The following is a 21,022-nucleotide window of genomic DNA, read 5'->3' on the forward strand; positions in this document are numbered from 1 at the left end:
TCCGTCCTTGCGCTGCAAAACCCAACTGGAAGAAGGGTTTGCAGAAGTCTTCGCCTTATTCCCACCGCCTCCCGCAAGGGCCAGCGCAGGCCTTCGCCCTCCCCTCCGTACACCCGGCAATAGGAGCGGGCAAAAAGTGCCCGGAGAAAAACCCGGGCAACCCGGGCTCGCCAGGAGGAGCCGACGGCGTTTTGCACCCCAGCAGAGATTCGCGGAGCAGCGGAGGAACGCGAGGATGTGCACACTTACAGGCTGGGCTGCAATAAGAACCACAAGAGCTACAGAGAATTAACCCACCGCTCGGGAGTCCTGGGAAGGAAAAGAGCGAAAGCGTCTGAAAATAAAAAATAATAATAAGAAAAAAAAAATTACATCGTCATCCTTTCTTTTTTTTTTTTTTTCCTCCTCGAGAATCCCAGCGTTAAGGAGCAAAGCCAAAAAAATAAAAATGCAAAAAAAAAAAAAAAAAAAAGAAAAAGAAGCGCATGGGGGTGTGTGGGGGGGGCTTTAAGGAAAAAGCTTCTGGCCCCAAGAGTAAATCCCATCTGAGGCTGTGAGCCGAGCGTGGATGTGTTTGTCAAAAATCACCAAAAAAAAAAAAAAAAAAAAAAGAGGCAACGGAAGGAAAAATAATGAAAAATGCAAAATTCCAGTGCAGTGCAGCAGGATCCTGGCTTTTTCTTTTTTTTTTTTAAAGGGGGGGAGGGTTGACTGTTGGAATGAGAAAGTGGTCCCCCCCAAAAAAAAAAGGGATAAAAGGGAAAAGGAGAAAAAAAGGGAAAAAAGGGGAAAGGGAAAAAAGGGGAGAAGGAGGAAAAAAAGGGGGGAAATGGAGGAAAAAAAGGGGGGAAATGGAGGAAAATGGAAAAAAAGGGGGAAAGGGGAAAAAGGGAAAAGAGGGTGGAAAAGAGAAAAAAGAAGAAAGGGAGAAAAGGGAAAAAAGGAGAAAAAGGGGGAAATAAGGAAAAAACAAGGGAAAAAAGGGAAAAACAAGGGGAAAAAGGAAAAAAACGAGAAAAAGGGGGAAAAAAACAAGGAAAAAATGAAAAAAGAGTAAAAAAATGAAAAAAAATGAATTATTATTAAAAAAAAAAAAAAAAGCATATAGTTTTTCACACGCCCTCCTTCCCCCGGCATTATATTTTTGGGGGGAGGCGAGGGGGGGGCGTCCACGTGCGCTCAGCCCCGTCCCCGCTCTCGCACCCGGGACCCCCCTTTGCGTCCGCGCGGCGCGCGCCCTCGCCCGCGCCCGGGCGCGCGCCCGCGCGCGCGCGCGCTCCCGCCGCCACCCCGCCGCGCCCCCACGTCACGCCGCCGCCCGCCGCCACGTGACCCCCGCGGCCGGGCGAGACCACCGCGAGGGGGGGGAACACGGCGGGGAGCGGGGGGCAGCGGGACCCTCGCCGCCGCCGCCTCCCCACCGGGCCACCGGTCGGGGACACGGGGACACCGTCGGGGGCGTTACGGCGGGGGGAGGCGTCCCGGCGGGGCGGCGGCGGCGGCGAGGAGGCGGTAGGGGAGGTCCCCGTCCCTCCCCGCGCCGCTCGCAGTGGTAGGGCCGGCAGCTCAAATTCCGAGAATTGGGCTCTGTTGATTCTTAGAACTGGGGTTCTTAGAAGTGGTGATGCAAGGAGTTTCTAGGAAAGCCCGGAGACCAGGTGATTGCTGCTTCTATTGCCGCGGCCGATTTTACCCTTTAATTCTCTCTCTCTTTTTTTTTTTTTTTTTTTTCCTCCTCTCTCTTCCCTCCTCTCTCTCTCTCTCTCTCTCTCTCTCCCTCCTCTTTCCCTCCCTGCCCCGCTCTGGCGCCCAGCCGCCCCTATATATTTCTTACCCGTTTTTTTTTCCCCCCCCCCCCCTCCTTTTTCCCTCGGCAGGTGCCCCGACGGCACTTTTAATCCACCAAAAAAAAAAAAAAAAAATTTATTTTACCATCCCCTATTCCCCCCCCCATCCCCTTCTCCCCTTAATTTTTTTTTTCCCCTTATTTTTTTATTATTATAATAATTCCCTCTCCGTACTAAATTAACGTGCCCCCTATTAAATTAACACGGGGACACCCCCAACCCTCACCTTACACCCTTAATAGTAAAAAAAAAATAAAACAAAAAAAAAAGGGGGGGAAAGGAGGGGGAAAAAAAATTAAAAAAATCCCAGCCCCGGCTCCCCTAACGGGGCCGGCTCCCGGAGGGGGGGGTCCCCCTCGGGGGTCCCTATGGGGTCGCCGGGGGGTTTTGTCCCCCCGAGCGGTGCTGTCCCCATCCCCGCGTCCCCCAGGGGGGCCCGGCGGTGCCCCTGCACCTGCAGGCGGCCGCAGGACGGCGGCGAGCGCGGCCGCCGGGGAGCTCCGGGGTTTTTATTTTATTTTATTTTATCTTCTTTCGGCGTCGGTTCTCGGTGGCCGGAGCTCGGGCAGCGTGTTTTATATTTTATTTATTTTATCATCATTTTTTATTACTGTTCTTTCGCTTCCAGTGGCTGTCTCGCTCCTGGTCCCCGCGTGTGCGTCGTGTCGCGGCACCGGGCGGCTCGGCCCTCTCTCGGGGTGATTTTTTTTTTTTTTCCTTCCCCCTTCTCGGAGGATTTTTATTTTTTTTTTTACCGCAGTACGAGCGGGGGCTTTTTCCCCGTGTGTGTCTCCCCCCCCCCCCCCCCCCCCCCCCCCCCTTTCGGCTCCCTACCGGCTTTTTTGCAACCTGTGGCGGGGCCGCGCCGGGATCTGTCAAAGCCCCCCGGGGGCGAGGAGCCGGGCGGGGATGGAGCGGACTTTGCGGCATTTTGCCGGCCCGGGGAAAAGAAGCGGCGGAGGGGGTGGGGGGGGGCTAGGAGAGGCGGCGGGGGGGCTCGGCCTCCCTCCCGGCCTCCCTCCCTCCTTCCCGGGGCTCGGTGGAAGGAACCGCGCCGGCCTCGACGGCGGCACGACCCGCGCAGCGAGGCGGCGGGGAGGGGGAGAAGTGGCTCTGAAAATACCGCGCGGGGGGGGCTCCGATCTTTTTTTTTTTTTTTTTTTTCCCCCTACCCCCCCCCCCCCACCCCTTCCAGCGATGCCGCCGCAAACAGCGGGGGGGGAGGAGGAAAGGGGGGGGGGGGGGGGGGTCCTGCGCCTGCGGCCGCTCGGCGATGGGGTGCGGTTTTGGGGGGGGGGGGGGGCCGCTTGTCCGGGTACGGGGAAGCCCCCCCCCCCACCCCACCCGGTTGTGTGTGCCCCCCCCCCCCCTCCTTTCCCCGTGGCAGCCCTTTGCCGTGTGTTTACTACCGCGGCGGACTTGGCGCGGCGACAGGAGCTCGTAAATCTGCCGCCGGGAGCTGCGCGGCTGGCCCCCGGCCACACGCTATTCCTGGAGCGAGCCGCGCAAATAGCGCGCAGACCCCGCGCAACCGCCGCGCCCGGCCCGCTCCGCATCCCGCCCCCCCCCCCCCCTCAAAAAAAAAAATTAAAAAAAAAAAAAAAACAGCATTTGGGGGATGGGAGAAAGCTCTTTCGGTGATGCGTGTTTCATTTTTATTTTATTATTATTATTTTTAATTCCCCCCCCTTTTTTTTTTTAAAAAAAAAAAAAAAGGAAAACAAAACCGAAAAAGCCCAACTTTGTTGTGAAAACTTTTCGTGGTCGGGCGGCAGCGACCTCTCCCGGCCGTCCCCCCCCCCCCCCCCTTCTCTCTCTCTCCCCCCCCAGCCCTCTGCCTCGCCAGCCGGCCCCCCCCGCCCGTAGTTTGCAAAGTCACAGTACGAAATGTTATGAAATCGCCTCTTGGGAAGGAGGGAAACAGAAAGCAGGGCGTTTGTTTAGGAAAAAAAAAAAAAAAATCTGCGGCGGCCTCTCAGATGTGCCTAAAAAGCTGCCTTTTACCCCCTGTTGCATTTCCAGGGAAAGAGGCAAGTCGGGGCTTAAAATCACGGGTCAAAAACAACAAAAACGAAGCCCGCCTCGGTTAGTTTTTTCCACTCGCTTCGGTAGGCGCAGGATCGGTGCGAAGCGAGGCTGAGCCAGCCAGATGGGGCTCAGCACCGCGCGCTGCGGCGGTCCCGCGTCTGTCCGGGGCCAAATTCTTCCCCACAGAGCTGGACGCGTCAGCAGGGCTGGGTACGGGATCAAGCCCTCGTTCGATCCGGGGCTGCGTATCGATTCCTGTCCTGAGGTTTCAGATGCTTCAAAAAAAAATTATTTGCTGTATTGTTTTAAAGGTCAGCAGGATAAGTGCTTGAAGAACAAACGCAGGCTTCCACCTGCAGCCCCCTGGGTGGGGGGGCTGCAGTTCAAAAATTGCTTAGAAAATATTTTAGGGCAGACCTCTCTTCCTCTCCTCTCCGTCTGTAGGTAGAGCTACGGAGGCAGAACCTGAGGTTCTGTTATTTTCTTCTGACGGTGGGATTGCTGGTTTCAAAAAACCTTACGTTACAGATAGCAATTTTTGCCCCGTGAAACAAATCAGCTAGCCATCTAAAATATTCAAAGGGTGTCTAGCAATTTTCCAGAGGAATGGATTATTACATTGTTCCAGTAAGAAAAGACTTCATCTCCGAGCATTCAATTTTGACTGGCAAAACAGATCAAAGATCTCTTGGGATGCATTTCAATTCCAATTTCTAATCCCCCTCAGTTCTGCCTGTCTGAGTCAATATTCAGAAAGGAAGTGGAGGTTAACTAGTTAGTTGTTATTGTGAAGGAAGAAGTTGGAATGAGAAGTGATTCTTACAAATCTCGCTTTAAAGAGGGGAGGAAAAAAAAAAATCTGTCAAAACTCTTTATGATACTTTTTAGACGTCCCTATTTGCAGCCCTGGGAGGACGTAAGCCTGCTGTCTGATGAGACAAAAATAACCCTAGCAGAAACATTAAGTTTTGAAAAACAAGGCTGGAAAAGCTCATAAAAATAATGTTGCTCAGACGCGTTTTAAGAGAAACAGAATTACATCGACAAAATTATATGTTTTCCAGGTTTGGTTGGGGTGTTTTATTTTCCAAGGGGAAAAATTGCTCCCGCAGCAAAGCTAACTGGTGCCATCTAGTGTCCTGTCTTCTCCTTCCTCCCCGGGCAGGGGCTGAGCCGGGAGGCTCGGGAGAGTGGGAACATGTTTATTAACACTCCTTTTTAAAAAAAGAAAAAAATGCTTGCTAGCTAGGAGGAAGGTGGCAGAGGAAACTCCGGATGCCGCTGAACTTACTTAAGGAGCCTAATTGGAAACAACCGAGTGCTTATTAAAGTCACTGACATTTCCATATGGAGCGCTCTCTGCATCTGGTCATGAAATCACATGTGAAAATCTTTCCAAGTTGTGGTGCTAATCTGCCCTTGAATTTCTGCCTAATTTAGGTTGTATTGTAAAGCTATGCTTCTTTTTTTTTTTTTTTCCTCTTCCACATCATCCCCCCCCCCCCGGAGGGGCTGAAGCTTTCAGCCACCAATGGCAGCAGCCTCAGGTTAATTTGTAGGCGTGTTTTTTAGTAATAACGCTGACGCTGTCCTCCAAAACCCATTACAAAGACAGGTGGTAAAACTTACTGAGGCGGTCCCGTGTTTTTAGCAGCAGGGGTGGATGTCGTCTTAATTTGCTGGAATACCCCATTAAAAATAAACTCTTATTACAGAGTCTGTAGGTGAGTGAAATGAAGCTCTGACCTATAGGCGCGTTTCTCACATGGAGGAACAAACTGTACGGTGTTTGTCGTGGCTGGAAAAAAAAACATTTCATGCCCGTTTTAGTCCGTGTGCAGTAGTGTTTGGGCTGCAAACTCCATGAGAAGGGCTTTTACGGGTTCAGTTGGATCCCGAAATGTTGTTTTCAGGTTTCTGAGAAGTTTGTAAAATCTAAATTTGGTGAAAAGTTGCCTGCATGCTCGTAACCTCTCGTTCCGTTTTTATAGCGGCATGGGAGTCTATAAACAGGAGCCCTGTATGCTGAGTGCCTGTATTCTTTTCTAATCTATTTTTAAACCATTCTTCTGTTTGGCAAAAAGTGACACTTGGTTTCCATGTTTACAGCAGGCATTGGCAAACCTCAGGAGTTCACAGTTTGCAGTTCGGTTAGATGAATATCCAAAAGTTAGCATCTGACCAGTCAGCTTCTTCAGACTGCAAATTTAGACTGCAGATGTAGTCCTGCCTGTGTGTTTTTTTTGTTTTTTTTTTTAATCCATGCTAGGTCTTGGGTTCCCATTGCAGCAGGGCACTGGCAGCCAAAAGACACACACACACCCCTGGCCCTTAAATCAGAGCAATTCAGGGCTGCTTTCAAAGCCCAGCAATCTCAGTGGAGCTTCGCACCTAAAGCAGGGAGAGCTGTGGGAGTTGAGAGAGGGGGGGCAAATTTGGGGCTGTGTTTTCTTTCTGCTCCTCCCCTCTTAATTTCTCCTGGCCGGTGTGCCCCCTTTGGCTTGCACACCAGGAACCCGTGAGGACGGTGGGCTAAATAAACACAGAGGTGTCTCTCCCCTGCCAGGGGACCCCTGACCTTCATTCATGTCTCACCCCAGCTAAGTGGGGTGCCGAAGCTGGGCCTTGCTGCCACAATGAGCCGTGTCTCCCTATCAGCCCCAGGAGGACAGAGATGGGGGGGGGGGGTCGGTACAGGGTGGGGACAGCGGGACCTGTCCTCTGAACCTGCCTGGGACGGGGACGCCCGGCCCCGGCTGCACCCTGCCGTCAGCTCGGCGCGGGGCTCGGCAGCGCGTGGCGTCAGTCCCTTGCTCCCTTGGCTTCAGCCGGGACGCGTCCCTGCCTTCCCTTGAAAAATTAATGTGCCAAATTGCTTGGGGTCATTGGAAATGCTGAAGGAGGCTTGGCTCCTCGCTTCCCAAGGGCACTCGCTGGCTCTGCCTCGTCCTCAGCTCTCGGCTACGTGAAGGGCAGGGGGAGTCTTCCTTAGTGGAAAACGTCGGAGGCAGCTCTGGCGTGCTCCCCCCGCTCTGCTTTTTCTTCTGCAAAGACCAAAACAATGCGGAGACTTGAACTGGGCCAGCTTTCAAGGGCAATCCTTTTAAACCTTCTTTTGAAGTACAAACTATAAAGTTCCCTGCAGCGCTCAAGAAAATATGCAGTTTTCCTGGTTCCAAATGCTGATAATAAACCCGTCCGGATAATGTATTGCATTTCCTAGAAACATTTGTTTGCTGGCAGGAAATTGGATCAGATTGAAAGTTAGCAGAGACCGCTCGATATAGCGAGTGCAATCCACTCACGGAAGGGTACGATGGAAAAAACTACAGGGCTCGCACTGGTGATGCTGCTTTTGATCTGTGCTGACACAGTGCACTAGGACTTCTCTCCGTCTCTTCTTCGGTTATTATTAACCAAGCCACGTTTTGGCCTAGACGCCAACCAGAAGCTGCTAAATTAATAAAAACTGTGCTGTGACAGCTAAAGGACGCTTAGTGCCCCATGACTGTGTGACGTGGGGAAAGCCGAGCTGGGCACTTGCGTACCCCCAGCCCACAGCATCCTCTTCACGGTGGCTCACAGCACCCCCGCCTGTGTCCTGGGTCCCCCCTTTGCGCCCCCCCCCCTGCACCCCATTTCCCTTTCTATGCCTCTGCTCCCTGTGCTGGACAAAGTGAGCATCCCCTCGTGGGTTGGGGGGGAAGCTGGCAGCGTGCTGGGTAGGCAGGGGGGTGCTTCCCCCTGGGGCTGGGCTGGAGGGGGGTGGCAGGATGGAGCTTCCCCTGGGCGGGCAGTTTCGGAGCTCTGTGTGGGATGAGGCTGTGGGGAAGAGAGACTTCACCCAGCCACCCCTCCAGGGTGAGGTGAGGGAGTCAGCACTGCGGGCTCTGGAGCAGCACAGGGTGGAGGGGGAGGAGAGCCGAGCTCAGGGGGGTGAGTGGTGCCCCCACCCAGATTGTGCACGGTGGGGAGAGAGGGGCAGGATGAGGGGTAGCCCCCATGCGAAGAGGGTAGGGGAGGAAGGAGTCTCCCCTCTGCACAGGGTCGTGGGAGGATGGATGGAAAGGGATTCCCTATAAACAGGGGAGTGGATGGCTGGAGGGATTTCCCTGTGAATGGCAGGAAGATGGATGGGGGGTGGGTCCCAGCTTCTCCCCCCCCTCTTCCTGTGCCTGTGGCCGGGGACAGCTGCAGGGGTCTCCCCTTTTCATGGGGTGGAGCTGGGGGGTTCCCCCACCCGTGGGCACTCCTTCCCTGTGCCCACTGTGCTGGCCCCAGGGAGGACAGTGCTGGCCCTGGGCTCCCTTCCAGGAATGGTTTTTCTCGGGGAGGTGCCGGCAGGGAAGGGCCGTTCCCTGAACCGCTGGGGCAGACCCATTGCCTTCCTGGAAGGCAGCAGCGGTGACAGTCCCATGTGGCCACCCCCGAAATGGGCCCCGACCTTCCTCTCCGGGCACAGCAAGCCCCGGCGTGCAGCCCCGAGCACTGCCACTGGCCCCCACCTGCGAGGTACCGGGCAGGAAAACTTGGGGGGGGGGGACACTGGGGTGATGCTTTGAACCTAACTGAGCCTGGGGGCACATCCTGGGCTGAAGAGGGGTGTGGGTGGAGAGGGTCATGCTTGTCCATGGTGGTCTTCCCTGGTTCCCCACCGCTGTCCCCTTCTCTGCTGTTCTCCTCCCCGAGCATCCTCCCTGGGGTGCTGAGCTGGTGCTGTGCAGCGGCCGGGAGGGGCAGGGTTAACGCGGCTCGGAGGGGAAGGAAGGTCCCTCTCCCTTGTGCTGCCCACATCCTTTAGCCGGAGGGCTTGGGATGCACCTGCCCGGGTCCCATACCCCGCAGCACTGCGCTGGGGAGAGGCGATTTGGGGAAGGGGCTGAGCGGGGTCCGGCGGTGGGAGAGGAGCGGGGTGTCCCCACAGCCAGCAGTGCCGTGGCCTCGCTGTGGGTAAGGGAATTTGGTGACAGCAGCAGTGTCTCACGTGATGCTCACGGGCACAGAGTTCATCTTGCAGTTTGTTGGTTTATAGACGGGTCAGTCCTGATGGCTGTGACACCGGGGTGAGCCACCGGGAGCCCAGCCGAGGTCGGGATGCGACCCGGCCGCCCTAAATACGGCCGTCAGCTGGTATGGAAGCACGGATGCGTGCTGGGCTGCTTGCAGAGCGCCGCGAGTCCCTGGGCTTTCGCTCGCTGGTAGCGAGCGGCTGGCAGTGAGCAAGTACAGAAAGGTCAGAGTCTGCAGTATTTGGGAAATGAGTCACTTTGTGTGTGTGGTAGAGTTTGAAGATAGCCAGGCTCAGAGCAGGTCTAGAAGATTTGCATTTTATGGCCGGGATAGGGCTGTAAGACACCCTTCTGGGCTTCGCATGCGACACCATGCCTTAAATCACTCCTCTTCTTCCCACCCCAAGGTCTCTGAGGCTTGGGGTCCAGACCCACATGTCAGCTGTGAGGGAGAGGGCAGGGGACACTCGTCCTCGCAGGGCTGGATGCGCTCCGTGCAGGTGCTGGCAATCCTACTGGATCCCTCTGCATTTTGGGGTCAGCCCTAAAAATAGCATGGTAAGGTTTTGGGGTTTGTTGGTTCACTTACTCATTGCACTTCCTGTTCCTGCTGGGGCGGCTGCTGGGGACCTTCCTCCTGGTTGGTGCCAGGTCAGTTGTGTTTGTTGTTTTTTAGTCAATTTGGAGGTAGCAGCACGAGTTCTGGCAGTGAGCTCCTGGGTTTCCTTGCCCTGCTGCCCCAGCTGCGTTGCCCGCGAAGCCAGCTGCTGGAGACAAAGCTTGCGGTTTGGGGGAAGGCTTTTCCAGCAGCCAGAGGAAGGCATTTGTTTTGGGTCTCCTTCCATCTCCGCCACCGACTTCCTATGTGATCCCAGCCAAGTCGCTTTGTTTGGTTCTTGACGTCCGCATCCTCCCAGGTCTGTTTGGCAGCACCATCCAGCGCGCTTGTGCTGGTGTCTGGGGCGTGTTGGTGTCCTGAGAAGGGCGATAGCTGCTTGGAGGGCCACATTCAGGCTCTTTCCAGGTTTCCGAGTGGAGTGGCAGCAGGTGTTTGTAAGTCATACCTGATAACGAGGTGCTGGGAATATGACATTGGTCTTGGATGTGGCGCTGCCCGGGAATTCGGTCTTGGCAGGGGAGAGCTATCCCCGAAAGAAGTGGTGAGAAAATTCTCACTCGACTTCCCTTCCCCACCTGCCTTCAATTCCTGAGTCATGGAAATGAAAATCTCCTTGGCATACGCCCATGGTTTGGGCTAGAGGGTGTGGAAGAAGCTATGACTGGGTTCTCAAAGCCTGTGGTTGTGATAAGAACGTACTGTACCGGAAGAAACAAATGTTAACCTTACTGGAGAGTGGAAGGTTTGTTATCTCTAGCTTTTATCCCACTGATACTCGAGGGAAACAGCAAGCTTGTGCGCTGCCACGGCCAATTCATAATTATCAGCTAACGTGGTGTTTGTTTTCTTCTGCTTTATTTATAGGTTTGAAAGAAACTTTTGGACTGTGAATTGAGGCATTGGGTATGTAAATTTAAATTTTGTGCTTCCCTCCCCGCTTCCCTTTAAAGTGTTGAATGAAATGTTTCATTAGACCCAGCTGGGAGTTGTTTTCAGGAGAGCAGCTGCTCTGTGGAAAATGCTGTACGTTTGCATGCCGCTGGGGAAGGAGGAGGAGACAGGGCTGCGGGAAGGGGCTGGTCACTGGGGAGCGTGCTGCTGAAAACGCACGATCCAGCCCAAACCTGAGGCAGGGGGGGATGCAGACTGCCCTGAGAGGCCGGTGGCAGGGACGTCTCTGAGATGGGTCAATGGGTGTCGTGCTAGGAGAAGGCTTTGTGTGCCTTGACTAACCCAAGCCTTCCTCGCTGGGACGGACCGGGCCGCGGTGTGGGTAGCAGCCTGGCAGGTTGGATGGGTTCTGCTCCTCGCTGCCACCATCCATCCATTGGGAAACCATGGACAGGTCTTCTCCAGGGTGGCCACCTGATAGCAAGGAAGTAGTTCAGTGGTGGGTGAGGGTTGGTGAAATCAGTCAGCTCCAGCTGGGACCTCTGAGGCCTGTTTTGGTTCCGTGGCTGGGTTTGCAGCCAGCAGCTGAGGCGGGTGGCTGCCCCGGAAGGATCTGAAGGCTGGCAAGCTGTGCTGGGAGCTTCTTGGGGATGAACCTGAGGAGCAGTGGTGGTGGTGGGAGGAGTGGGCTGGGGTGGAGCCGCCATGGGCGAGGCGAGGAGAAAGAAGAGCCGGTTAGCTAATCCTCAGGAGGGTCTGGTCGCCTTCGCTCGCCAGCTGGCTGGGTGGGACTGAGGCATGCCAGGTCTTGCTGTTGGCCAAGAGACCTCACCAGGAGACCTGGCAGGCACTTGCCATGGTGTGGGGCTGTTTGTCCCAGCACCGAGGAGCTGATGCCATCCCGTCCTGGCCACCTGAAGGCATCCCAGAGCAGCAGCTGCCTCCCCGCTGAGGTTAGGTGCTCTCCTGGCTGCGTCTCCATTCCCGTCCTTCTCCCGCTTGTGTTTCGGGCAGACTCAAGATGGCCTCGCCGGCAGACAGCTGCATCCAGTTCACCCGCCACGCGAGTGATGTCCTCCTCAATCTCAACCGCCTTAGAAGCCGGGATATCCTGACTGACGTCGTCATCATTGTGAACCGGGAGCAGTTCAGAGCCCACAAAACAGTCCTGATGGCCTGCAGGTGAGAGCACCTTCCGCTTCTGGCCACCTGTGCCGCTGCTGCGTCCCCAGGGAGGCTTGTGGGTTTTATGGGCAGGGAAACTGAGGCAGAGAAGCAGAATAGAAACAGGCTGCCAAGCGATTAGCACCAATAAAGGGATTACTGAGACCTTTCATCTCCAGCATGGAGTCCACATGCAGCCCATGGGGACAAGCAGGAGCACAGTGGACGTGGGGCATCTCTGAAGGCAGGGCACAAACGCTGTGTGGGACAGGACAGGACTGGATGCTGCTGGGGTGAGCGAGTCCTCTGTGACCGTGGTGTCCCCTGCCGCTGCTATTTTTAGAGCTATTCCTCCCAGGCTTCTGGCTGCACCCACCTCTGTGGATTTTCAAGCCTGGTTGGGTCTGAAATCTCTTCCCAGGTCCAGGATTGCTTCCTAGTGACCTCTAATTAACATCCCACCACTGCCTAGCTGCATTAACTGCGGATGCCTTTCAGGGTTTCCTGCTGACAAGATGTAAAGATACAGAAAAACAAGGATTTGACTGCTAAGACATCTGAAAAATATTTTATCAACATGTCCTTTTTTTCCTTTTCCTCCTTGTTAAAGAGTGAGCATGGATGCCCCAAGAGGCTTCTGAAAGAATTGAGTCACAGTGGGAAGGGGGTGGTGGTAAGAACAACAGAAAAAGGTGAATTTCTAAACCAAGGCAGTGGGGAGTTGTTGAGCAGGTGAGATCTAAAAGCAGGCTGTGCCGGTTGGTAAAAGTGCAGCGCAGAAGACGCTTACTAAGCTAGGAAACCAAGCTTGATAATAAGGGGGAAGCTCAGGGAATACTGTAATTGCCTCCTTCTCCTCCTTCCTTATCACGCACAAAACTCCGTGAGCTAAGGGATTTCAGGTAAATTCTCCTTTCTTCCTCTGAATCGTCATAACACTCATCTTCCCTCTGCCTCTTCTCTGCAGTGGCCTCTTCTACAGCATCTTCACTGACCAGCTCAAGTGCAACTTGAATGTCATCAACCTAGACCCTGAAATTAACCCCGAGGGGTTTTGCATCCTCTTAGACTTCATGTACACATCCCGCCTGAACCTGCGGGAGAACAATATCATGGCTGTGATGGCCACAGCGCTGTACCTGCAGATGGAGCACGTGGTTGATACTTGCCGAAGGTTTGTCAAATCTAGGTGAGCGCCTTAAGTGAACTTTGGAGATCCTGGCATGGTGTGTTTGGGTGGGTGGGGGAGGACTTGTCTAAGCATCTGCAGGCTTATCCTTATGTGCTGAAAATGACTGCATCTCTTCCTTTTTGCCTGATTCCAGTGAAGCTGAGATGGTGTCTGCTGTGAAGACCCCAAGGGAAGAGTTTTTGGCTGGCCGGATGCTGAGCCACCCAGAGGTGATGGCTTATCGGAGCAGAGACGTCTCGGAGAACAGCATGCCTCTCCAGAACGGGTCCCTCTGCAACGGGAGGGCTTTTGCACCTGGCTTGTTCAACAGTTTGTCTGGATCCTCCATTCCCTACCCCGGGTACAGCCCTCTCCCTCTAAATGGCTTCCTTGTGGATGACGAATTGCGGGAGATGAGGATGCCTCTCTCCGAAGTCTCGAGGGCAGGTGCCTTCCCCAAGGAGAGGATCCTGCCGTGCGACAGCTCCAGGACGATCCCCACCGAGTACATGAGAACCATCACCGACATCTCAGCCAACATGTGCCACGCCACCATCTATGCTCCGAAAGAAGGCGCTGCTGAAGAAGCCAGGAGCGACATGCACTACGGCGTAGCCTCTGGCCCCAAACCTGTCGTCCCCTCGATCCGGAACAATCCCTACTTCTCTTGCGACAAAGTGGCCAAAGAGGAGGAGCGGACCTCTTCAGAGGATGAGATCAGCCAGCACTTTGAGCCCACCAACACCCCCCTGGACCGCAAGGGACTTATCAGCCCCCAGAGCCCCCAGAAGTCAGACTGTCAGCCCAACTCGCCGACCGAGTCCAGCAGCAGCAAGAACGCCCGCATCAGTCAGAACTCCAACTCCCTCTTCACCAAGAGCCCCACGGACCCCAAAGCCTGCAACTGGAAGAAGTACAAGTTCATCGTCCTCAACTCTCTGAATCAGAGCACCAAGCAAGACAGTGCTGACCAGAATGAGATGGGAACCCTCTCTCCTCGCACCTACATGCCCATGTCCACCTGCCAGCAGTCCATGGAACCGGAGCATCTCAACGTGCAATCCCCCACCAAGATGAGTGTGAACGGAGAAGACTCCAATATCCCCCAAGCGAGCAGACTCAACAACATCGTTAACAGGTGAGAAGATGTCCCCGGGGAGACAGGACTCCCTGTGTTGTTGGTGAGGGTTTGGAGGTGTGTGAAATAGATGTAGCGTTGCGCTGGGGTGTCCGGCCGCGGGCAGGTGGAAACCTCTGCACGTGGTGAAGCGCTGCCAGTGACGTCGGCTGGATGCTATCCATCCCCACGGTAGCGGTGCCAGCCTGGCCTGGTGGTGGAACTGGGAACACTGGGTCAGGAATTCCTGGCTTGCTTCAGCAGCTCTGGATGGTTTCTGGAGCCTGGATTCGTCGAGCCTGGTTTTCACCCTGTGCCTAGAGCTTTTGGTTGGCTTTAGGTGCTGGAAGGGCCAAACTAGTGTGGAGCAGTGTGCTGTCCCCTGGACCTGGATGTTCCTAGAGAGCTTTGAGGTCATTTTGTGATGGGCATCTGAAGGATGTGGCTCAGGGACCTGTTGTTGATCAGGGCTGTGCTGTGCATCTCACCACAAAGGTCTCCCCATAAAACGTGGATGTTCCTCGTGTCTGGAAGGGTGCAAACGTCAAGGGCCCAGTAGCTCAAGCACAGCAAGAGCCTTCTCACGGCTGTGTGCGTTGCTGTCCTTCCACAGGTCCCGGGATGGGTCCCCTCGGAGCAGCGAAGGACAGTCCCCGCTGTACATGCATTCGTCCAAGTGCAGCTCCTGCGGCTGCCAGTCCCCGCAACATGCTGAGATGTGCCTTCATACCCCTGGCTCAGCCTTTGGAGAGGAGATGGGGGAAACCCAATCTGAATACTCTGACTCCAGCTGCGGTGAGTCTTGCATCCCTGCTCACCTTTTTTCAAAGGGCAGGCGAGGGGGCTGTGCGCTCTGGGGACCCGTCCACCCGGTGCCCTTCATCCAAAGGGCATCAGACCCATCTCAGGTGCTGGTAGATCCCAAGGTGCTTTACCCTTTTAGCTGGCTGAGCAGCTGTGTGCATGCATGTGAGATGCACACACGTGGGAATTGCTTCCATCCTCCCCTTCCCCAGACACCTTGTGCGGGGAGTTAGTCACCTGCTGCCAGCTTGGCAGCTCAGGACAGGAAGCAAAGCGCACCCCACCCCGCCAGAACCACACGAGAACAAGCTTGGCAGATGTAATGACCCTAATGGGGATTGGGCAAGCTGGTGTGTCTCATGCATCCGTCATGGTGTCTTCATTATCAGGGAGCCCAATGTGCATATCTGGAGAAACGCAGATAATGAGGCTTGCAATCTTGTTGCAAAACTCCACAAGCCCAGAGACGAGTATCTGTGCGCTGATCTGCCCATAGCTCAGGGAGGGGGAATGCAGGATTGTCACTGTGGTGTGCGCAGACGTCCACAGAGGGAGCCAGGTGTGATGCTCAACAGCGTTGAAGAGTTAAGCCAGGAGGACCTGCCTGCCTCTTCAGATGATGGCAGTCTTCCCCTGTAGACATCTGTACCCATAAAGGTTTGCACCTCTAAAGGTGCTGGAGGTCCAGAACTGAGCATCCCTCCTTCAGAGGACGCCTGATAATTTGGGTGCCTTTGTGGACCTCTCTGGAAGATGCCCAGGTGAGCTGCCTGGCTTCTCAGAAGCAGCTTTATAGAAGCGGTAGCTGGCATCACGCTGAAGGAGCAGTGGCTCGTGTTGCCTTTTCTCTCTCAAGCCGCGCACGTTGATACTGTGTGCGTGAGAAGGCTGGGGAGGTCATGGCATGGCTGACCACAAATACATCTGGGCCTCCCTCCTTGTTCCAACACTCGCTCTGCCTTCCCCTCCCTACCTCCCCAAGCCATACACGGGCCCATTTTGGCGCTGGCCGCGCAGTGCCCGTCTCATCCATCTCATCGCCCCCCTCTCTGCCCTCCCAGAGAACGGAGCCTTCTTCTGCAACGAGTGCGACTGCCGGTTCTCCGAGGAGGCCTCCCTCAAGAGACACTCTCTGCAAGTCCACAGCGACAAGCCCTACAAGTGTGACCGCTGCCAGGCCTCCTTCCGCTACAAGGGGAACCTCGCCAGCCACAAAACCGTCCACACAGGTACGGCGACGTCCTGGGGGGCTGCCAGGGGCTGGGCTGCGACTCCACGAGGGCTGAGCTCATTTACTGTGAAGCCTTGGGCTTTTCTAAAGGCCGCTTGCACAACGTGTGGCTGGGAGCAGGTGCGTGGCCTCCAGGTCACTTAGTGGTAGATTTAAAAGAACAGAAAAAAAAACATTTAGGGAAAAAAATCTGTTTTGTTAGTTTTTTTTTTTTTTTTCCTACATGCTAGAAATCCAGATCATATCTAGCCTGGCAGAAAGTCTGCTGATGGGAAAATCTGTGAGCGGATGGGCTCTGTGAATCAGCACAATGAAAGCTGAGAAAGGAAAGGGATATTAAGGGTTTAGTCATTTGCTGACAAACCTGGGGATTTTTTTTTTTCTTCATGCTTTTATTAATGCCTAGCATGTCAACAGCCAGCTCCCTGGCTGGGGAAGGGAAGTGCGTGCTGCTGGGCCGTAAAGACACCATCCCACAGCCCCAGCTGAGCTCCACGTGGCCCGCAGGGGTGACCAGGGTGACACAAGCACCAGGGCATGGTTTGAGGGTGTGGGGCTCAAAGTCCTCTGGCCCCCCAGGTCCTCTGCATACACCAGGCAGGAACAGACTTGCTCTTGAATCAAAAACAAAAGAAAAAGGCAGGAAGGAATAGGCGATGGCCGTGTCCCGCTCCCCATTGAGCTCATCTTAAAGCATCCTGAAGAAACTGGTTAAAACATTTTTGCAGCTCCCCCCAGCCATGTGAAAGCCAGCCAGGGCCGACAGCGGTAATCGTAACTGAATAATGAACAGGAGCTGGGCTGCTGGGCCTCGGCTTTCTGCTCTCCCAGCTCTTCTTGAACATCCAAAGAGGCAATGAACAGCCGGGACAGGATGTGCTGGGAGCTCAGAGGGAGCCAGATGGCTCTGGGTGGCTTACTCAGGGCCAAGGGGACATCTGGGGTACCAGCTGGGAGGAGTGGTGCCGTTGGTTTTCGCTGCCAGGCTTTCCCTTTTGCCCCAAAGGCTGTGGCTCCCAACCTGAAAAGTACAACAGTGGATTAACTCTGCTCCACAGAGGAGCAAGGCTGCTCCTGCCCAGGGTCCCCTTCCTAAAATACCCATTTGCTGTGGCTGTCTCCAGCAGGGATGGGAGCCAGAGCCGGTGCAGCATGCTGTGGGGTTGGGTGTGCAAAAAGGCTGTGGTTCGGGGAGCGCTGGGGCTGGTGAGTGCAGAGCCCACTGGTATTTATGCCTTGCCCTTTTTGTTGGTCTCTGCAGGAGAAAAACCGTACCGCTGCAACATCTGCGGGGCACAGTTCAACCGGCCGGCCAACCTGAAAACCCACACACGCATCCACTCCGGAGAGAAACCCTACAAGTGCGAGACCTGTGGGGCCAGATTCGTCCAGGTGTGTGTGACCTCCGGGACCCGCAGTGCCCGGGGCAGGGGATACAGCTGGGGTCCTGCCTGAGACCTGGGATGCTGTGAGGGGGCTGAGGGGCCATGCTCGCTGCCTTGGGCAGCTTTTCCTGTATGATTAGGGGATAAATAGGGGCTCTGAGGTCTGTGGGGACCAGTTTGCTGGCTTAGTAGGAAACTTGATTTCTGCCGTTTGCTATTAAGGATTGGAGAGATCAAACCTCAGACATGCGTGGTCCTGGATCCCTGCTAGAATCCATATACAAATAAATACATAAAATAAGCTGCTGGGAGCTCTAACCTGGAACCTCTTCCCCACAGGTGGCCCACCTCCGTGCTCACGTGCTCATCCACACTGGGGAGAAGCCGTACCCCTGCGAGATCTGCGGCACGCGCTTCCGGCACCTGCAGACCCTCAAAAGCCACCTTCGAATCCACACGGGAGAGAAACCGTACCATGTGAGTGACCCTGCTTTCTTGAGGGGCTCTCAGCTCGGGGGGGATGCTGCCAAACCCAAGGAGGGGGTGGGAAGACACCCCAGTGCCCTTCACCAGCCTCTGCTCCGTGTGTCCTGTCCCCGTGTTGTGTTAGCCACATGCAGCGTGGGCTGGGCACCTCTGAGCTGCTCTCCTTTTCTTCCGCCTCTTCTGGAAGAAGGTCACACTTCTCCAAATAGCTGCAGCTTAAATTACAGCTTCCTGCGGTGCATGGGGATGGGGCAGAGGAGCAGGCAGCCTCACGGGTGCTGATGGTACCCCACCCTGCCTTGCTGCAGCCCTGGGGCTCTCGGCTCTTTGCTGAGGCTTTTTTATCTGCCAGGGAGGGAACCAGAGCAAGGACTGTCATCCAAACGTCCCTCTGGGGCTACCCTCTTGGCAGGGGTCAAAAGCAGCTCCCAAAATAGCCCTGTCACCACTTCGAGCATTTGGATTAGCAGCTTGTTGGTGCGTCCATCAAGAGCCCGGGTCACATCCTGAGGGACCTTTGTACGTCCCATAAATTGAGGTGTGCTGTGGAGAGCCTGGCATGCAGCGTGTGACCCCAGTAGAGGTGCCCGAGCTGTGGGGATGGAGCAATAGGGTGCAGGGACAAGGTCTGGGGACTCAGCAGCCTCCCTGCTGCTTTTCCCACCATGCCTCCACTTCCCCAATGCCATCTGTGCAATGGGTGCAGCGTGCCCAGGTAGCTGGGGGAGGACAGGATTTTGCTGTGGTCGTACTGCTTGGCCACCACCTCCAAGGGAAGGACGTGTCCCCTGATGTGATTTTTGATGCCCTGCACCTCTGCCTCTCGCCCCACAGTGTGAGAAGTGCAACCTGCACTTCCGCCACAAAAGCCAGCTGCGGCTCCACCTGCGGCAGAAGCACGGGGCCATCACCAACACCAAGGTGCAGTACCGCATCTCGGCGAGCGAGGTGCCTCCGGAGCTCCCCAAGGCTTGCTGAAGGCCGAGGATTTCCCAGGAGGAGGTCAGGGGGAAGCTGTCCAAAGGATACTTGCAACACTTTAAAAGAGGAGAGGAATTAAAAAAAAAAAAAAAAAATTCATCACATGATGGAGTGCCTCTAAACCCATAGTGCAGATAGGTGGAAAAACATTAGAAACAAAACAAAACAAAAAAAAATACACGGGTTTTATTTTTCCCAGTTATGTGAAACTAAAAGAAAGATAAAGTTATTCAGATCTTATTGTATATAAAACATAAAAATAAAAATAGTCATTTTAAATGTCTGTGCAGTGGAGTGTTAATAAACTCTGGAGTCTAACCTTCACAGCCTTTGCCGTTTGAAGATGAGGAATGTAATGTTGATTTATGGGAACAGATTTTTTCTTTTGTATGCAAAATGTGTGTTCTTTTAAAGAGAAAGTATGCTATTAAAGAGAGGGCTTTAACTTTTTTAACCAAAGGTGAAGGAATCTATGGCAGAGTTGTAAATATATATAGATATAAATATATAAATATATATATAAAATAAATATATATAGACCTTTAAAAAAGCTATATTAAAAATATATAAAATGCATTAAAGGCTCAGTTGGACTCTGCAGGCAGAAGCCACTCTGAGAATCTTTATTATGATAGAGCACTTAACGAGATATTTTAAAGTATTGCATCTGTACAAGTAAGAAAATATTTTGTCTAAATGCATCAGTGTATTTGTATTTTTTTGCAAGTGAAGGTTTACAATTTACAAAAAAAAGTGTGTATTAAACCAACAAAGCTGCAGAAGGAATTTAAAATAATAATAAAGTGTAATTTTTTTTGTTCTAGTTCTCAGTCTGTATATATGTAAAATGTGGTTTCGCACGGTGCCTTTCTTTTCAATGGAAGTTTTCAATGTATGGACTATATTGAGCTCAGTTTCTTCTTCAAGGTACAGCCTGATGTTGCAAAAGGAGTTTTGGTGGAACTCTCTATCGGGGAATGTTTTTTTTTTGTTTGTTTTGTTTGTTGTTTTTTTTTTTTTCAGTCTTATTTTACATGCTTGTGTTATAAACAATCTCGGGAGACAGGGTTTGGGCTGTGTCTAAACTGCATTAATGCGTTCTGTAAAATATAGCTGTACAAATAAAAGAATAAAACGAAGAAAAGTGAAGCACGGTGCGGTGAGAGGTCTCTTCTTACCCCTCCTCCTCGTGGAGCACCCTGAGCCCCAGATGCTGTCCCCGAAGGGGCTGAGCAGCTCCCTGTGACGGGTCCCGCAGAGATGGCTTCTGGAATGGCCTTGGAGCAAGGTCCCCGGGTCCTGGTGGGCACCGTCCCCCTGTGCCACCTCCGGGGGATTTTGTGCGTTTGCAGCGAAAAGCTGGCAGAGAGAAGGCAGAGCCCGCTCCCAGGTGACGAGGCATTTATTTGTATTTCCTGGAAACCTGTGCAATTGCCAGGGTGGCTCGGGGAAGGGGGCCGCTGGTTCAGCTCCTTGCACAACATTTCGGTGGAGCCGGGTCGCTGACCTCCTCCAGGAAGAGGCTGGCCCACAGCACCGGGCTTCCAGCCCCGCAGCCTGGTGCCAGGATCGGCGAGCCCTCCCCACTGCTCCTGCCTTTGGTCCATATTCTGGGGGGGGGGGGGCTGAAGCCATGGGGGGACCTGGGCTTCGGGAAGCTGGGATTCTCCAGAGCAAGGGCTCCGTGCAAGCACACGGCAGCAATGTGTGCACGACCGGCTGCAGAAAACCAGCCTCAGAGCTGCATGAGCAGCACCGTCTGTGCCGGAGCACGGCCCCTGCTCCTTGTGGCCTGGGTGGGCTCGGGGTCTGAGCTGGGCGCAGCTCATCTTTGGGTTTCCTTCACTTAATTCCTGGCCAGTTTGGGGGGCAGGGCTGGGGGGAGTGATTTACAGAGGAGGACTTTGAAACGCCAACGGGAAGGGGAGGTCCTGGCTGTGAGCGGTGAGGGGGAGCTGCAGGGAGGATGTGCCACGGGACACACGGCGCTGAGACAAGGAGGGCACGGAAAGGAAATGGCAAGATGGGAGCAAGCCAGCGTGCAGGACACTCCTCATTTCCCAGTGCCCAGAGTCTGCCAGCAGGTGAAGATACCTCCAGGGGAGCAAGGGCTGAGCAGCCTCTGCCTCCTCCTGAGGCCAGCCTCGGCCAGCGGCAGGACCTCAAACCCACAACCTCTCTCCGAGTGCTATCCCCATTTGACAAGCATTAGGTTTCTCCCCTCTCCGTTGGGATCTGACTGCCTTTGAGGCCACTACCTTTCAGGCCACTGCAGCCGGCACTTTTGGA

At 54.2% G+C, this 21,022-nt stretch overlaps 2 protein-coding genes across 4 annotated transcripts; one reads left to right on the top strand and one right to left on the bottom strand.

Annotated features, from left to right (window-relative positions):
- The first annotated feature begins 1,549 nt into the window (after positions 1-1,549).
- On the top strand, positions 1,550-19,882 carry BCL6 (BCL6 transcription repressor). Of its 2 annotated transcripts, XM_040567745.1 has the most exons (10): positions 1,550-1,658; positions 10,368-10,406; positions 11,409-11,576; positions 12,526-12,747; positions 12,884-13,867; positions 14,460-14,641; positions 15,712-15,879; positions 17,143-17,273; positions 17,606-17,743; positions 18,587-19,882. In XM_040567745.1, exons 3-10 carry the CDS (start codon positions 11,416-11,418, stop codon positions 18,728-18,730), a joined length of 2,130 nt encoding a protein of 709 aa, XP_040423679.1. In that variant the 5' UTR covers positions 1,550-1,658; positions 10,368-10,406; positions 11,409-11,415; the 3' UTR covers positions 18,731-19,882. The 2 variants fall into 2 exon arrangements, with proteins under 2 accessions (XP_040423679.1, XP_040423680.1); XM_040567746.1 differs by having other exon boundaries at positions 1,605-1,658; positions 10,368-11,576.
- Positions 3,197-10,360, bottom strand: LOC121075003 (trithorax group protein osa-like). 2 transcript variants are annotated; one of them, XM_040567748.1, is made up of 3 exons: positions 4,915-10,360; positions 4,293-4,376; positions 3,197-4,150 (listed from the first exon to the last, which is right to left on the bottom strand). In XM_040567748.1, exon 1 carries the CDS (start codon positions 8,667-8,669, stop codon positions 7,716-7,718), a length of 954 nt encoding a protein of 317 aa, XP_040423682.1. In that variant the 5' UTR covers positions 8,670-10,360; the 3' UTR covers positions 3,197-4,150; positions 4,293-4,376; positions 4,915-7,715. The 2 variants fall into 2 exon arrangements, with proteins under 2 accessions (XP_040423682.1, XP_040423681.1); XM_040567747.1 differs by having other exon boundaries at positions 4,293-10,360.
- Positions 19,883-21,022: the final 1,140 nt, after the last annotated feature.

This window comes from Cygnus olor, chromosome 9, assembly GCF_009769625.2.
Source record: "Cygnus olor isolate bCygOlo1 chromosome 9, bCygOlo1.pri.v2, whole genome shotgun sequence".
In the NCBI taxonomy this organism is placed as follows: Eukaryota; Metazoa; Chordata; class Aves; order Anseriformes; family Anatidae; genus Cygnus; species Cygnus olor.